This window comes from Mya arenaria, chromosome 3, assembly GCF_026914265.1.
Source record: "Mya arenaria isolate MELC-2E11 chromosome 3, ASM2691426v1".
Classification (NCBI taxonomy): domain Eukaryota; kingdom Metazoa; phylum Mollusca; class Bivalvia; order Myida; family Myidae; genus Mya; species Mya arenaria.
This window is the reverse complement of record NC_069124.1, coordinates 8261037-8273923: the sequence shown is the minus strand read 5'-3', so window position 1 is coordinate 8273923 and position 12887 is coordinate 8261037. Positions and strand designations below refer to the sequence as shown.

Genomic DNA, 12887 nt, shown 5'->3' with positions numbered 1-12887 from the left:
CATCTTTGCACAAAAATGGATAATCGGGCTTCTTGTTGCTCAAACAACATCATGCAAAATCATACTGTTAGATCAAAATGTATGATGATTTCTAGTTATTATAAATCTTAATAAATCACTATTATGTTGTTGCTGATAAATACTGAAACACTTCACACAGAAGTCACTTGTCCATCGTTTCTCGGTGTTAATAACTTATAGTGCATGTACATGTAAAGGGTTGAAGATATGTTTTAAATTATTTTATAAGTATTTACATTACGTCAGAAAAATAAAAGAATGCTCTAAAACGTCATTAGGCAGGTAACTTAATACATTACCACTTTGAGTGAGAGATTTCACTGACAGTAAAACCAGTTCAAAAAGAAATAAAAATGGATCTGTGTTCACTTGAAAACTCTACAAAATCTCTTTTTTTTACATTCGTAAACATTTAAATCATTTATTGCCAATTTATCTTGCATTATGCAAGAAAAAAATCCGATTAGGATCATATGTTCGTTAAAGATAGACTTACTATACTTAGTATAGTAAAATATTGGAAATGGCAAAGCAGCTGATATCACGAAGATTGCTGAAGCAAGCATTATTTATCATTGAGTGTTTTGCAATACTTTACAATTCTAGTGAGAAATCACCAGCATGTTGGAAAGCTGTAACTTGTATGAATGGTCTTCCAGCACATTGAAACCGTGCAAACCTAACATATTTTCATGTAAAATTGCAGGCAGGATGCTAGCCCCGATAAGGCGTATATGTTTGCTTTTGCACATATTTATAGTTTTGAAAGGTGAGATGCTTGCTGTCTTGTAGCATTGGGTTTTTCGTGTGTTAGCTTAGCCTTTAAACGGGAGTTTGGTTAAACGTTCGGCTACACGGCTTGTCATCGTAGTTATAGTAAGTGAATTAGTTGTGTCTGATAAGCTTTAAATATGCATGACAGGTTGAATTTGTCACTACTTTTACTATTATAAGGTTCATGCCTGTTCATGTATAACTTTGAAATGATTAAGATTTTGTTTTGAATTTTATGTGTATAATTGAAAGCTGAACACAGTACTTAAGCTTATAAATCTGATTATCAATCTACTGGTAAAAATACTACTTAACTCACGCTTTATATACGATTCTATATGATTATATTGGTCTTATATATAGGTCAACACCTCAATCCTATACAGCTACATCCTTATGAACTGGAAAGTTGTGTAGTCTGTACTATTTTGTGGTGTGTTTTGTTCCTCGTCATGTGTCATTTGGGCCTTAACATTGTGTTCCTCAACAGTTTATTCGTCTCATAGGGTCTACTGGGCATCTCCCTGTAGTTTGCATTGATTTATTGTTGTTTATTTTAACATGTGTTTGATTTTCGAATATGCAAAACAACGGCGTCATCTTAATCTTCCAAGGGAAAACTCAACGCTATGACCCCGTCGTTGAGGCACCTATAGCATTTGACAGTTTTTTATCGAACAAATACAGGCTAACAATAAGTGACAGACAGACACTGTTCCTTTATGTTTTGAAAGCAAAATAAACTTGGCTCTCTTAGGTGGATCAGATTGAATGCTTATGCTCTCTTGGATACACTTTACCATTAGGCTGGACGCATTGTTCTCGTTTCTTTCAGAATTGTCAAGAACTCTTTCCTTAAAAACTCAACTCAGATATCCTTGAAGATTTTGCGATTCGCTTTAAAAATAGTTATGTTGTTTCACAACCAGATGGGCGAGAAAGTCATTAAAACATTTATGTTTCTCCCACGCAAAACAATAACCTAAATAATTATAAAGGATGTCCAGCCTAGCATTGTTAGTCAATGTCATACTTTTGTGCTCTCTTAAGATACGCAGTATGAAACAAAATCGCACCCCTTGACCCACAGTTCCCATAACGACATGGTAGTGGTAACGAGAATGTTCCAGTCAGGCCTAAATAAATACATAATTTGTTAGGCCTAACCCGACCAATTCACAAAAATACCAACCAACCAAAGGTTTCTTGCATCTCAGGAGCATCTTATCGTTGTTTGTGTCTTTTTTTCAATACTGATTAAGGAACAAGGAGGTACAAACAACCCTACCTCCCGACATATGCCTTAAAATGTGAGTCGGGCAACGTCAAACAAACTATCAAATAATCGTGTCCTTAATATTGTGCTATACTGCTGTTATACACGTGGTCGTGTTTTTGTACTTTTTGTATAGGTAATGGTAGTGTTTCAGTATAGCGCACACTTATACTTGTGCTATACGGCTGCTTTACACGCGGTTGTGATTTAAAATAGGCTGTGGCAATGTTTCAGTATAGCGTACTGCTTTTCTTCTATGCTAGTATGGAAATTTATTTCAATTGCCCATAAAAGTATTAAAAAAATATAATTTAAGTTATATTTTCAAAAAATCCAAACGCTTTTATATTTAACATGTGAGGACGAAAGTTATCTGTTAGACGTTATGCGTTTACCACATCGGTCGAAACCTGCATTTAATTACCATACAAACTGCACCGTTTTATTGCCCGTGATTATTGAGATAGTACATGCAAAAACCGTTTAATTGATAGCCATAACCTAAGTGCTACTTGAGAGTAATGCAATTGGCAATCGTGGTAGCTTCTATAATAGGTTTTACTACTTGAACTTCAGTGAAAAGTTGCAACATCTGTTTACAAACAATTACTGTCAAGGAAGTTTACGTTTCGATTCAAACTGTAATTATCACGATTTGTTTCTTGAAATAGAATAGCATGTTAAATATCTGGAAAAATATAAGTGCTACAGAACCGTGTCGTTTTCTTAGACATTCAATAAATCACATGTTCAAGGACTTATAATGTTTTGCCATAAAAACTGTAAAATATAATGTTATGCAGAATATTTTGTTAATTCCCCCCCCCCAAAAAAAAAAAAAAATAAATAAAAATAAAAAATAAATAAATAAATAAATAAATAAATAAATAAATAAATAAATAAATAAATAAATAAATAAATAAATAAAATAAAAACACTCCTTGTGCGATTTAGCAAGCAACGAATATATCACTATCCATGTGCTCCTTTGGAGTTATGCAAATCAATTAGGATGTTTTTTGGATGTCCAAATTTACATTTGATCATCATTTGTCGAGAGATATAAATCAGAAAAGTGTTTGAGTAAACTTCCTGAATTCATTAAACTGAAATTCGTTCAATCACTACATAAGTTAAGTGAAACAGATCACGTGATATCCTCATGGCTACATTGGTCAAGGGAAACAGATCACGTGATATCCTCATGGCTACATTGGTCAAGGGAAACAGATCACGTGATATCCTCATGGCTACATTGGTCAATGGAAAGAGATCACATGATATTCTCATGGCTACATTGGTCAAGGGAAACAGATCACGCGTGGGCCTCATAGGGTAACGCATTGGCTTGGTCATTTGGAACTAAGTAAGTACTGAGTTGGGATTAATACCGGTTTACCAGAGTTCAAACCACGCTCTTGCGAATCATGAGAGCAAATGAATTTCGTTGCCGTTAATAGCTTGGAATCAATGCATCGGTGCACAAGTTTCATACAATGAACTGCATCTCCATTTTCCTTTTTTTCTTTTACAAAACTCTCTGCATATTTAAATCACCAGTGAGATAAATATACTAAAACATTATAGATTTTTTATACTAGAAGTTTACACTTACCACGTGGCTGTTATCCTGTGAGAGGACCACAGATACATGCAGGCTGATTAGAGCGACCACGATGGACCTGAAGTAAAGACGAATGAATATAGATTAATGGACACACGTATAAGTGGTCTAATATACAAATGGAGTTTGATCATAAATGTGAATAAGATGGTTTTCTTGGCCGATCCGAGACGATTACAGTCACTTTAAGTAACAGAATACTGTTTTGCCATGATTATGTTATTGTCAGCGAGCTATTTGTGTCTTCTGTTGTGTTTGCTTAGTTTGTTTGTTCGTTCGTCATTTAATGTTTGCTGTTTGATCATAAAATATGTTTAGGTACTGATTGTTTCCATTGCATTACTTATTGTTTTTTTGTTTTTTATAAGTCAAAGTAGTGTATTGTCGTCACCATTTTATGGATAAATTAAAGTTTACGGGAATTGTGCCGCCGTGAGCTGTTTCCATTGTATTAAAACTTGACTAACCACTCAAACCATTTGCCATGACTACAATATGATTGGAAATTTTTCTGATCGATGTCTCTCAAGAATAAGGAGGGGTGGGGATTCTGGTCATGAATTTATATCTTCTGATTAACAAAATATTTGAACAACATAAGTGTTTTTATGTTGCTTGTCCCGTTACTTTAAAAAGTGAGAGATCAATGCTCGTATCGTATTATTTCTAGCACATATATATAATTTAGATCCCTTATCTCTTAAAAGTTGTACTTGTTTGCGCACGGAGGTTGTAAAAGTGATAAAACATTCCAGACCATTTCCCCTGTATCTCGAACAAAGCTCAAGCACTTTACATGTCTCCCAATCTTGACATTGTGGCAAGCAGACGACACAATTGGTGTATCAGTTCGTAGACCACCGGTATAAATAGAGAAATTAAGATTACGCCCTTGCTTTGGTTAAGACGCAGACGATGAGTAACATTTTTTTGTAAACTTGTCTGATCTTCTCTACCTTGAACTTATTAAAAGACCATGCAGATTATGCATAATCATGCTTGTTTTCTAGACACCAAGATATGATTTTTTCTTAATTATTGCATTGGGTGTCTGTGCTCAATTCTTGTTAGTTGAATGCTATTTAGTCTGGCAATATTGAGTGGTTAAAAATAATTAAACAGTCAGTTTTCTAGTTTTAAATAACTGATAGATTATTATTGTTTGTTTGTATGGCTTTCGCTTACTTTTGTTTTTGTTGTTATTTTCGCATCATGCACATTAAAATTTAATCAGGAAATAAATTCCAATGTCAACTCTGCTCAAACAGATTCCTCAGATCTTTGAGGCATTCATAATACGTTGAATGGCAGTATGCGTGATAAGTGTACGGAATATCATAAAAAATATGAAAATGGTACAATTTTCCTTTGTAAAAATATCTTGAGTGTCAAACTATTTTTTTTATAAACGAAGTCCAAATGGAATGCAAACAGATTGCTTTCCTCCTCTCCGTCTCATCCGTTTCAGACAGAAATGAACTAGTCGTGCATTCGTGTAATTTATAAGCCGGAAGTTGTTTTTGAGGGTTTTTTATTATCTCTATGGCAGTTTAATGCCAAAAGGTTTGCAGTTTTTGCATCATTATGTATTTTTCACCCCTCCGCAAATTTTGACAGGAGTCGTTGAAAATACAAAGATCACAGAAATGAGCAAGCTTCCTATCAATCTCGCAATGTATCGGGCTTGTTTGATGGGTGGAATTGTAATTAGTCGGTTCGTGTGGTTTTCTGAGCCTTTGTATTTTTTTTTTTTTTTGCCCCGTGACTGCAGTAGTTTTTGCACTGGGGAAATGAATAACGTTTTTGCTGATGCCAGAAATGTTTCGAAAAGTTCAACGCAATTAATAACTTAGAATTTATTGGACAAACTGAAGATGACTGATTAATATAAAAAGACGAAAAGTAGCGTTGTATTCTAGAGGTCATTTAGAATATTTAGAATTTAAAGTACATCAAGGAGCGATGAATCGTTTTCCAATCAAATTACCTTTATATGCTCTAAAACTTCGTGGACAATTGCTTTAGAAACAGTGTAAAGTAATACATGACAGATTAATTGTGCTTCATTTGACATAATTCCAGGTATTATTCACATAAAATGCACATATTTATCTGCGTTTATTTCTTTCAAAAAACTATGGAAGCACACATATTTTGCTGAGGCTCTCTAATAGAATGACATAAAATGTATGTCATTAAAACACTTAAGACAAATATATTTACCTCTTTTCTTTTAGAGTAATGTTGATCATGGCTAAGTCAGAATTTCAGCAAGTATAATGGGCACTAGCAAAATCATCATCAGTACTCTGACAGGGATGAAACTCAACGAATTCAGAGACAAAATTCGAACATCTTTAGGCATTTCCAGCATTGTGCAAGCGTTCACTAATTATGTTTACTCCTTTTTACGATTTATGGCCGATTTATTTTGGTATTTGCAAATTTAGACAACTCAATTTAGAGAACGATTCCCTTCCATCAATCAGTTCGACACAAACCGTAACTATAATTTAAATCCTTATCGTTATGTGTGATCATCAAAGATCAGTGTATGTAATCACATTCCTTTAAACACACAAAATAATAAAAAAGAAACTGATGCTGTGATTGTTTGAAATACAAGAAAAAGAATAAAAAATAAATATTAAAGTGAGTGTAGCATAATGTCATCGGTTTTCGCTTTGTTTTTTTGCTTTGCTTTTTGTTTACCTTTTTCACAATGCAATTTGGACGCTTGATATAATGGGAAACAAACCTCGTGAACTTCTTATGTTTGTACTTGTATTTAACCAAAATTTGAAAGACTCCGAAGGATGAAGTTGTTGTTTTAAATAAATATGATATCTGTAGCAACATGACGAGATAAAGATACTTATCAACTTTTATTCGTAACATTTGCTTGGAAATAAACATCAAATCTCAGTCTACAAAATCAATTTATAAATAATCAAACATTCATACAATTACAACAAAGCTCATTTCACTGTGTGCATTATGCATTGTTGATATATGGTATTTTATGGCTTTCAATGCACAGTTAATTGTCGGTATATGTTTTGCTTCAGTAAATCGAATAACTAACAACTTTATGCAGTTTATGCCTATTAGCATCAACAAAGCATCGAAAGGCTGTTTCACCACCTACTTGCAAAAACAGAAGAGAAAAAACACACAAAAATAAAGCATATTAGGATAATTAAACCAAATTAATCGTTGCTGGTGATCTGGTTATTTGGCCTAAATCAAACAAATACTATGTATATATACATTCGATAATTAAATGTTCTTCTTCTGTATATAAATGTACGCAAGTGAGGACTTGTGTGCTGTTTTGTATGTCTCTTCTTCTATTTAATCGTGTTTTGGCTTTTCATCCTTTAACAATTCAACATAGCACATCAAGTTTTTGACTCCTGGGCATATCCACGTAGTTTACATTTCAATACGATTCAGGTACATAATTTTAAGCATCATCTTAAAATGCCATCATTGTTTTAAAAGGGGTAGTGAGAGGAGGTTAAAACTTTTACACTTTAAAAAAAAAACATTCGAAATTTCGGGAAAGCCCATTAGTCTCAATGATGTCTTTTGTACAACGTGTTTTATTCGTTTCCTATTTATATATGTTTGTGTTAAATTCAGACTTCACCCTTTGTCTTGTGTACTTAAACCCTACGTACTAAACCTTGTGACATGACATTTGACATGTGTTGTCGGTGGTTCCTATGATTGTTGTCGAAATAGTTTTTATTTCCAAATATTTGATATTGTTCAGCACATCCTTTCACCGACAAAAATTACGTAACGTATTGGTTACAATACTACTATTTTAATTAAACGAGCCAGGATATTATCAATGTTGCACCACAAGCAGTTGGTCTTGAAACAACAGCTCTAAATATATTCATCCATTTTTGAATATTAATATGATATAAGGGTTTAAATTATTTTGGACCAATTTTTATTCAATGCAGACATTAAAAGTAGTTATCGATGGTATTTCTGAATAAAAAAGCCTCGTGTGTTTTATGGTAATACCATATATATCACAGACTGTTTTTTCCCTATTTAGTAGCAGGTAAGTATATTTTAATCTATTTTGAAGTGCCAATAAACTGTGCAATTTTGATGTTCTGCATATATATGCATGCTGTAGTGTTTAAGGATGATATCTTTTAACGTAAAACCTTATCATTTCATTGCTCTTCAAATACTACCATAAAACTAAAATAAAAAAATATATACTTGATCCTTCAGAAACAAAAAAAAGCTATATTGTTTATTTTGAATGAAACAAAAATAGTTTTTACCATGTCTGAGTTTTAAACCAATTATTTATGGAATCCACTTAAAAAAATAACTATCAAATATAGGTAAGATATTTTTTAAATCAAGAAATATATCATCAATGACATGTTTATTATTCAAAACCAATTAAATGTTCTGTGCTAAAATAAATGTATTATATTACCATAAGATTATCTTCGTAATAACAGTGAAGCCTTCAATTGTCATACCTGATTAGCATTTTGGGTTATATCCAGTATTCCATAAACACTATCATATAAAATGTGATCTATAATTATGCAAAGAACATCCGCACACAGCAGCTTTACTTTGATCGTTGTTCAATGAAACGATGCAACTGGATGGCATATGAAAAGATAATTCAATGCAGTCGAATACTTAAATTCTTAACACTGAGCTAACATACTGTGCAAATTTAACATATTTTTTTCTTGGGTTGAGAAATAACTTCACTAAACAGATTAACATTCAGTGCATATTTGAAGTTGTATCAGATCTCCAAAAGCACTTAACATTTAACACTGTGGTACAACGTATTTTCGAATTCCTTCACATTCATGAGCTGAATAAATTAAAGTGTTCGATATTTTTCCTTTATTGTAACATTATATACTTTCTTGAAGCAAGCTTCTTATAAAGAAAACTCCAAGTAGCAATGAGAACATTTATATCTGTTTGGCTGTTAAATACAATGCGGGTGTAAGTATGAAAGTAACAAGTCAATTCTGCTTTCGCATAACAGCCGCGTCATTGGATAATTCACAGCTTCTCTTCTCCACGGTTTAAGTTGCTGAATCTTGTTTTAACAATAAAGGACTACTCATAAAAAATCTATGAATATCATTCACAAAAGATGAAAGAGATTTAATAGTTTGGGAATTAAAAGTATTTACTTTAAAATGTACCCCAATTTTGAGGAAATAGAGTCACCACTCAGAAAGCGGCATACTGTCAACGCCATTTCCACCAGCACAATGGAATTAAAGCACCATTTGGTACACGGTGATATCAATCTACTCCGATAATGTTATCTAGTGTTATTAAATGTGGTGCGACACTCTATGAAGAGAAATAAGAAAAAAAAACACGCTTAAAACAACCGACAAAACAGACTCAGAGATATCCTTCATATATCCACATAATACTACAAGGAAATTACAGAAGACACAACACACACTAAAAAAATATGAATTTGTTCAAAGGCTCAATAATAAAATCCTTACGAACTTTCAACGAAAGATACACCAGACAACGCACACAAATTACATAAATACAAAAACATTGTTTATCAATGATTGGTGGGGTAACCACCATGGAACGGGAGGAGAAAACAAGAGCTCTAGATGGATTAAACGTTGAACCAATGACGATACAACTATACACATTTACCCCTCATAGCTCACTGAAATTTCATTATTTGAGTAATATTACTAATATATCTCTACCAACTTCATTATTTGAGATATGTTGCTGAGATAGTTCAATCAATTTCATTATTTGAGTTATATTACTGAGAAAGTTGTTCTATCAACTTCATTATTTGAGTTATATTGCTGAAATAGTTCTACAAAAAGGCAGCCAATTAAAACCTGACACAGAGTTCTTAGTTCTATATTGTGTATTTATGCACAAGCAATTCTATCAAAAGGAATTGCTTCAGTCTAGCTTTTCTTTGTGGAATCTGATCTTGGCCCCGTAGTTTGCATTACATGTATATGTACATCTACGTCTACTAGTTGAATTGTTAGCCCCGTGTGTGTTATGCTTCATTTGGTCTAGTCAAACTTTACGAAAGCTACCCTGACCGGTGGTGATGATGAATATATCTATTAAATGCTCTCAACAATGCGTAAGCAAATGTAAGTAACATACCATGATAAAAAAGTCAGTCTTATCTAGGGCGTATATATCTCATAAAATATCAAAAGTTGGATTCCGAAGCGTTTCCACAGATTTCATATTACAAGTCTTAATAAATGTTTTTTTGATTAAAATGCATTGACTACAAAAACTGAAACATTCAATCGTCCTCACTGACACGATGAATAAATCGTCATTTTTGTTTGACAGGTTTTTATCTTACAGTTCACGTTAAGTTAAGTCAAGTCAAAACTTATAGAACTGACAGTTCGTTGTGTTCGTGATTTTTATGAACATTGAATTTAAAAATTAGTTGAAATACCAGGGTGAGGAATCACGTGACTCAAGGGAGTTCTCACATGGATCACCACTGGTCACAACCGATACTAACAAACAAGTAAGTGACGTTTATTTCTAAATAACTTTTTGACAGAAAATGTGGCTTTGCCTATAAAAAAAAACTATGTTATTTTCTTCTTTTACACATGTAAAATCAGTCAGCTTAGGTCAGATAAACATTTTCAAGTATATAATTAAATAGAATTTGAGTCTATTTATAAGAAATACAAGGGAAACTACGGGAGCAAGCACTGTAAATGGAAACCTACTGTGATTGATATCGTTAAATGACATTGAATCACAAGCCAAACAGGGAAACAACGATATTAAACATACTTCTCAAAGGTCAAACCCACCATCCGAAGATACATGACCCATTCAGTAGAATCTGTCAGTAAATGTGGATAGAACTTGAACCGTTTTTGAACTTGTCTAAGATATAATAGCTCAGGTTTGTATAGATCACACAAATGCACGGAACGTATTAACATACCAAAAGAGATTAAACGTTCATAACTCTAGCAATGGAATCCGAGTAATGATTTTAAATGCATCGGGGAAGAGAGTGAACAGAGAGAAACAGCATGCTGTAAGCGATCGCTCACCGTAAAATGTTGAAACGACAAATGTGTATATAAAGATAAGGAGGTCAAATACAAATGGAAAAATATTGTATAATCATATGTTACGGTTCAGCAACATTTATAAACTAAATATATTTCAAGCCAACCCATCAATATTAGCGGTTGCTTTAAATAAAAGAAATCGAATTGAAAAGCAATTGCATTTTCCGATCTGCAACTATTTTGAATAGGGAGTTCACTGAATGTCATATTTATTTTTGAACGCTTAAATAATTGCAAAAACACACAACGGGGGTCACACCACATCCTTGCATTTTTGCCTGGGCGTACTGTTTGAACTTGACTGTTAGCGGTATGGTTATATACTCATACATTTGTTGCAGAAATAACAACTAATAAGCGGTTAAGAAAATAGGAAAATAACTCTGGAATAGAGGTCCGATTTTTTTAGTAATTGTGGGTTAATTGCGAATGTGGATGACAGTAATTGTAAAACTGTCACCTCCGCCTCCACAGGCTTAAATAGCACTATGATGCATTCAATTAATGCGAATGACCAGGAACTAAATAACGAGGGAAGAAGTATGAGATGAAACATGGGGGCAGCAACAAAGCACTTTATTTAAATACAAACGCCTTACTTCGGTCTAGTTTTACGATATCAAGACCACACGGCAACACGAAATGTACCAACACAAACAACTAATACCAATACAATCTTCGTTGATATAAAAGGTTCAAGACAGACATTTGATGATTAACATAAAAAACGAGTTTCAGTAGTTTTAGATGGGTGTGATGAGAAAGATGATAGTATGAGATAACCTTATTTACATGTATATATAAAACTAGTAACCAAATGATTCTTCCTAAATGAAGATACGCTGATATCCTCTGCATAAGGCAATGCTAATGAGGGTTACCTGTTTAACCATTTGTATTTGAATCTACTAATCAATTATACCATTTATGTAGATCTATACGTGTTCTCACTTATGTACATGAAATGTGGTTAGTTTAATGCTTGTCTTCTCGCCATGAGGGGTGAAAAGAACGAATACCGCATAGATATAGATACAGTGTATAGCATTGGTGTTATTATTCTAGATTTAGAAATTCAGTCAGTTGGTGTTGTCCTTACATTTGGATTAGATTCGATACGTTTTAGATTGAAACATAAGCTCAACTCGACATTAAAATAGAAAACCAATCCACGCTGAGTAATTATATGTAAAGTCTTCAACGATGATATAATCCGACATAGTTTCAACATGTGAAAAGTATATGTTTTATAATGATTTTGCTTCATATTGTTCTTTGTATATATTTTACATTGAACTCTTCTCTTGAAACTTATCCTATTTCAAAAACAATAGAATGCAAATAATATCTGTTTCATTCATTTGAGACAATATTTACAAAAAAAATCTTAAATTGATGTGATTTTCATTGCAACAAAATTGTTGCGACCTTCCATCTCTCTGGTAGTTGAATGCCAAGAGGTTTTCAATATTTGTATCATAACGAAATTGTTCATCCCTAAAAACAAAGATCGAGCTTCCTAGCGTTGTAAAATGCAAATACATTGTATCTGAAAATGATTTTGTCATATTTGAAATAACAGTAAGTTTCGCATAATGGCAATAGTTTTCAAAGTTTATACAATTTGAAGAAGGTTTCTTCTTTTATTAGCATGAAATATGGAGCCTAGATATAATGGGAAAATTTTCTATAAAAAACTCACACCACCTAAATTTGTTATGCCTTTGTATAAGACTCAAACGCGATTTACCATATAAAGCAAGATCAGTTTTTAACATAAGTTATTTCATTTAATTTTATAAATCCAAAACCTTATTTCTACACTTTAAGAAATCAATACAAACACAAAAAACACAATTTATGAGAGACCTACAAAATTGAAACCCTTCGAAGGATGAAATAGTTTAATTATCATTACCAATATGACAGAGATAAAGATAAATATCGAATTGTTAATATCAGTTGCTTAGAAATCAATCTTTATATCTCAGTATACAAAATCAAAATTAAAATAATCAAACATTTATGAAATTGTATAAAAGAATGTTAACAACAA

General features: G+C 32.7%; 1 protein-coding gene across 7 annotated transcripts in view; it reads right to left on the bottom strand.

Annotated features, from left to right (window-relative positions):
- The window catches only part of LOC128227761 (ADAMTS-like protein 4), a 74464-nt gene that overhangs the window by 58991 nt on the left and 2586 nt on the right, over positions 1–12887 (bottom strand). For 2 of the 7 annotated variants that reach the window (XM_052938577.1, XM_052938578.1), the window contains exons 1-2: positions 8170–8735; positions 3687–3753 (exon numbers count right to left, since the gene is read on the bottom strand). In XM_052938577.1, the coding sequence (XP_052794537.1) occupies positions 3687–3753; positions 8170–8213 (111 nt within the window). In that variant the 5' untranslated portion in view covers positions 8214–8735. Of the gene's footprint in view, positions 1–3686; positions 3754–8169; positions 8738–12887 lie in introns of those variants that run through there. The other 5 variants (XM_052938582.1, XM_052938583.1, XM_052938579.1 and 2 more) reach the window with 4 other exon arrangements.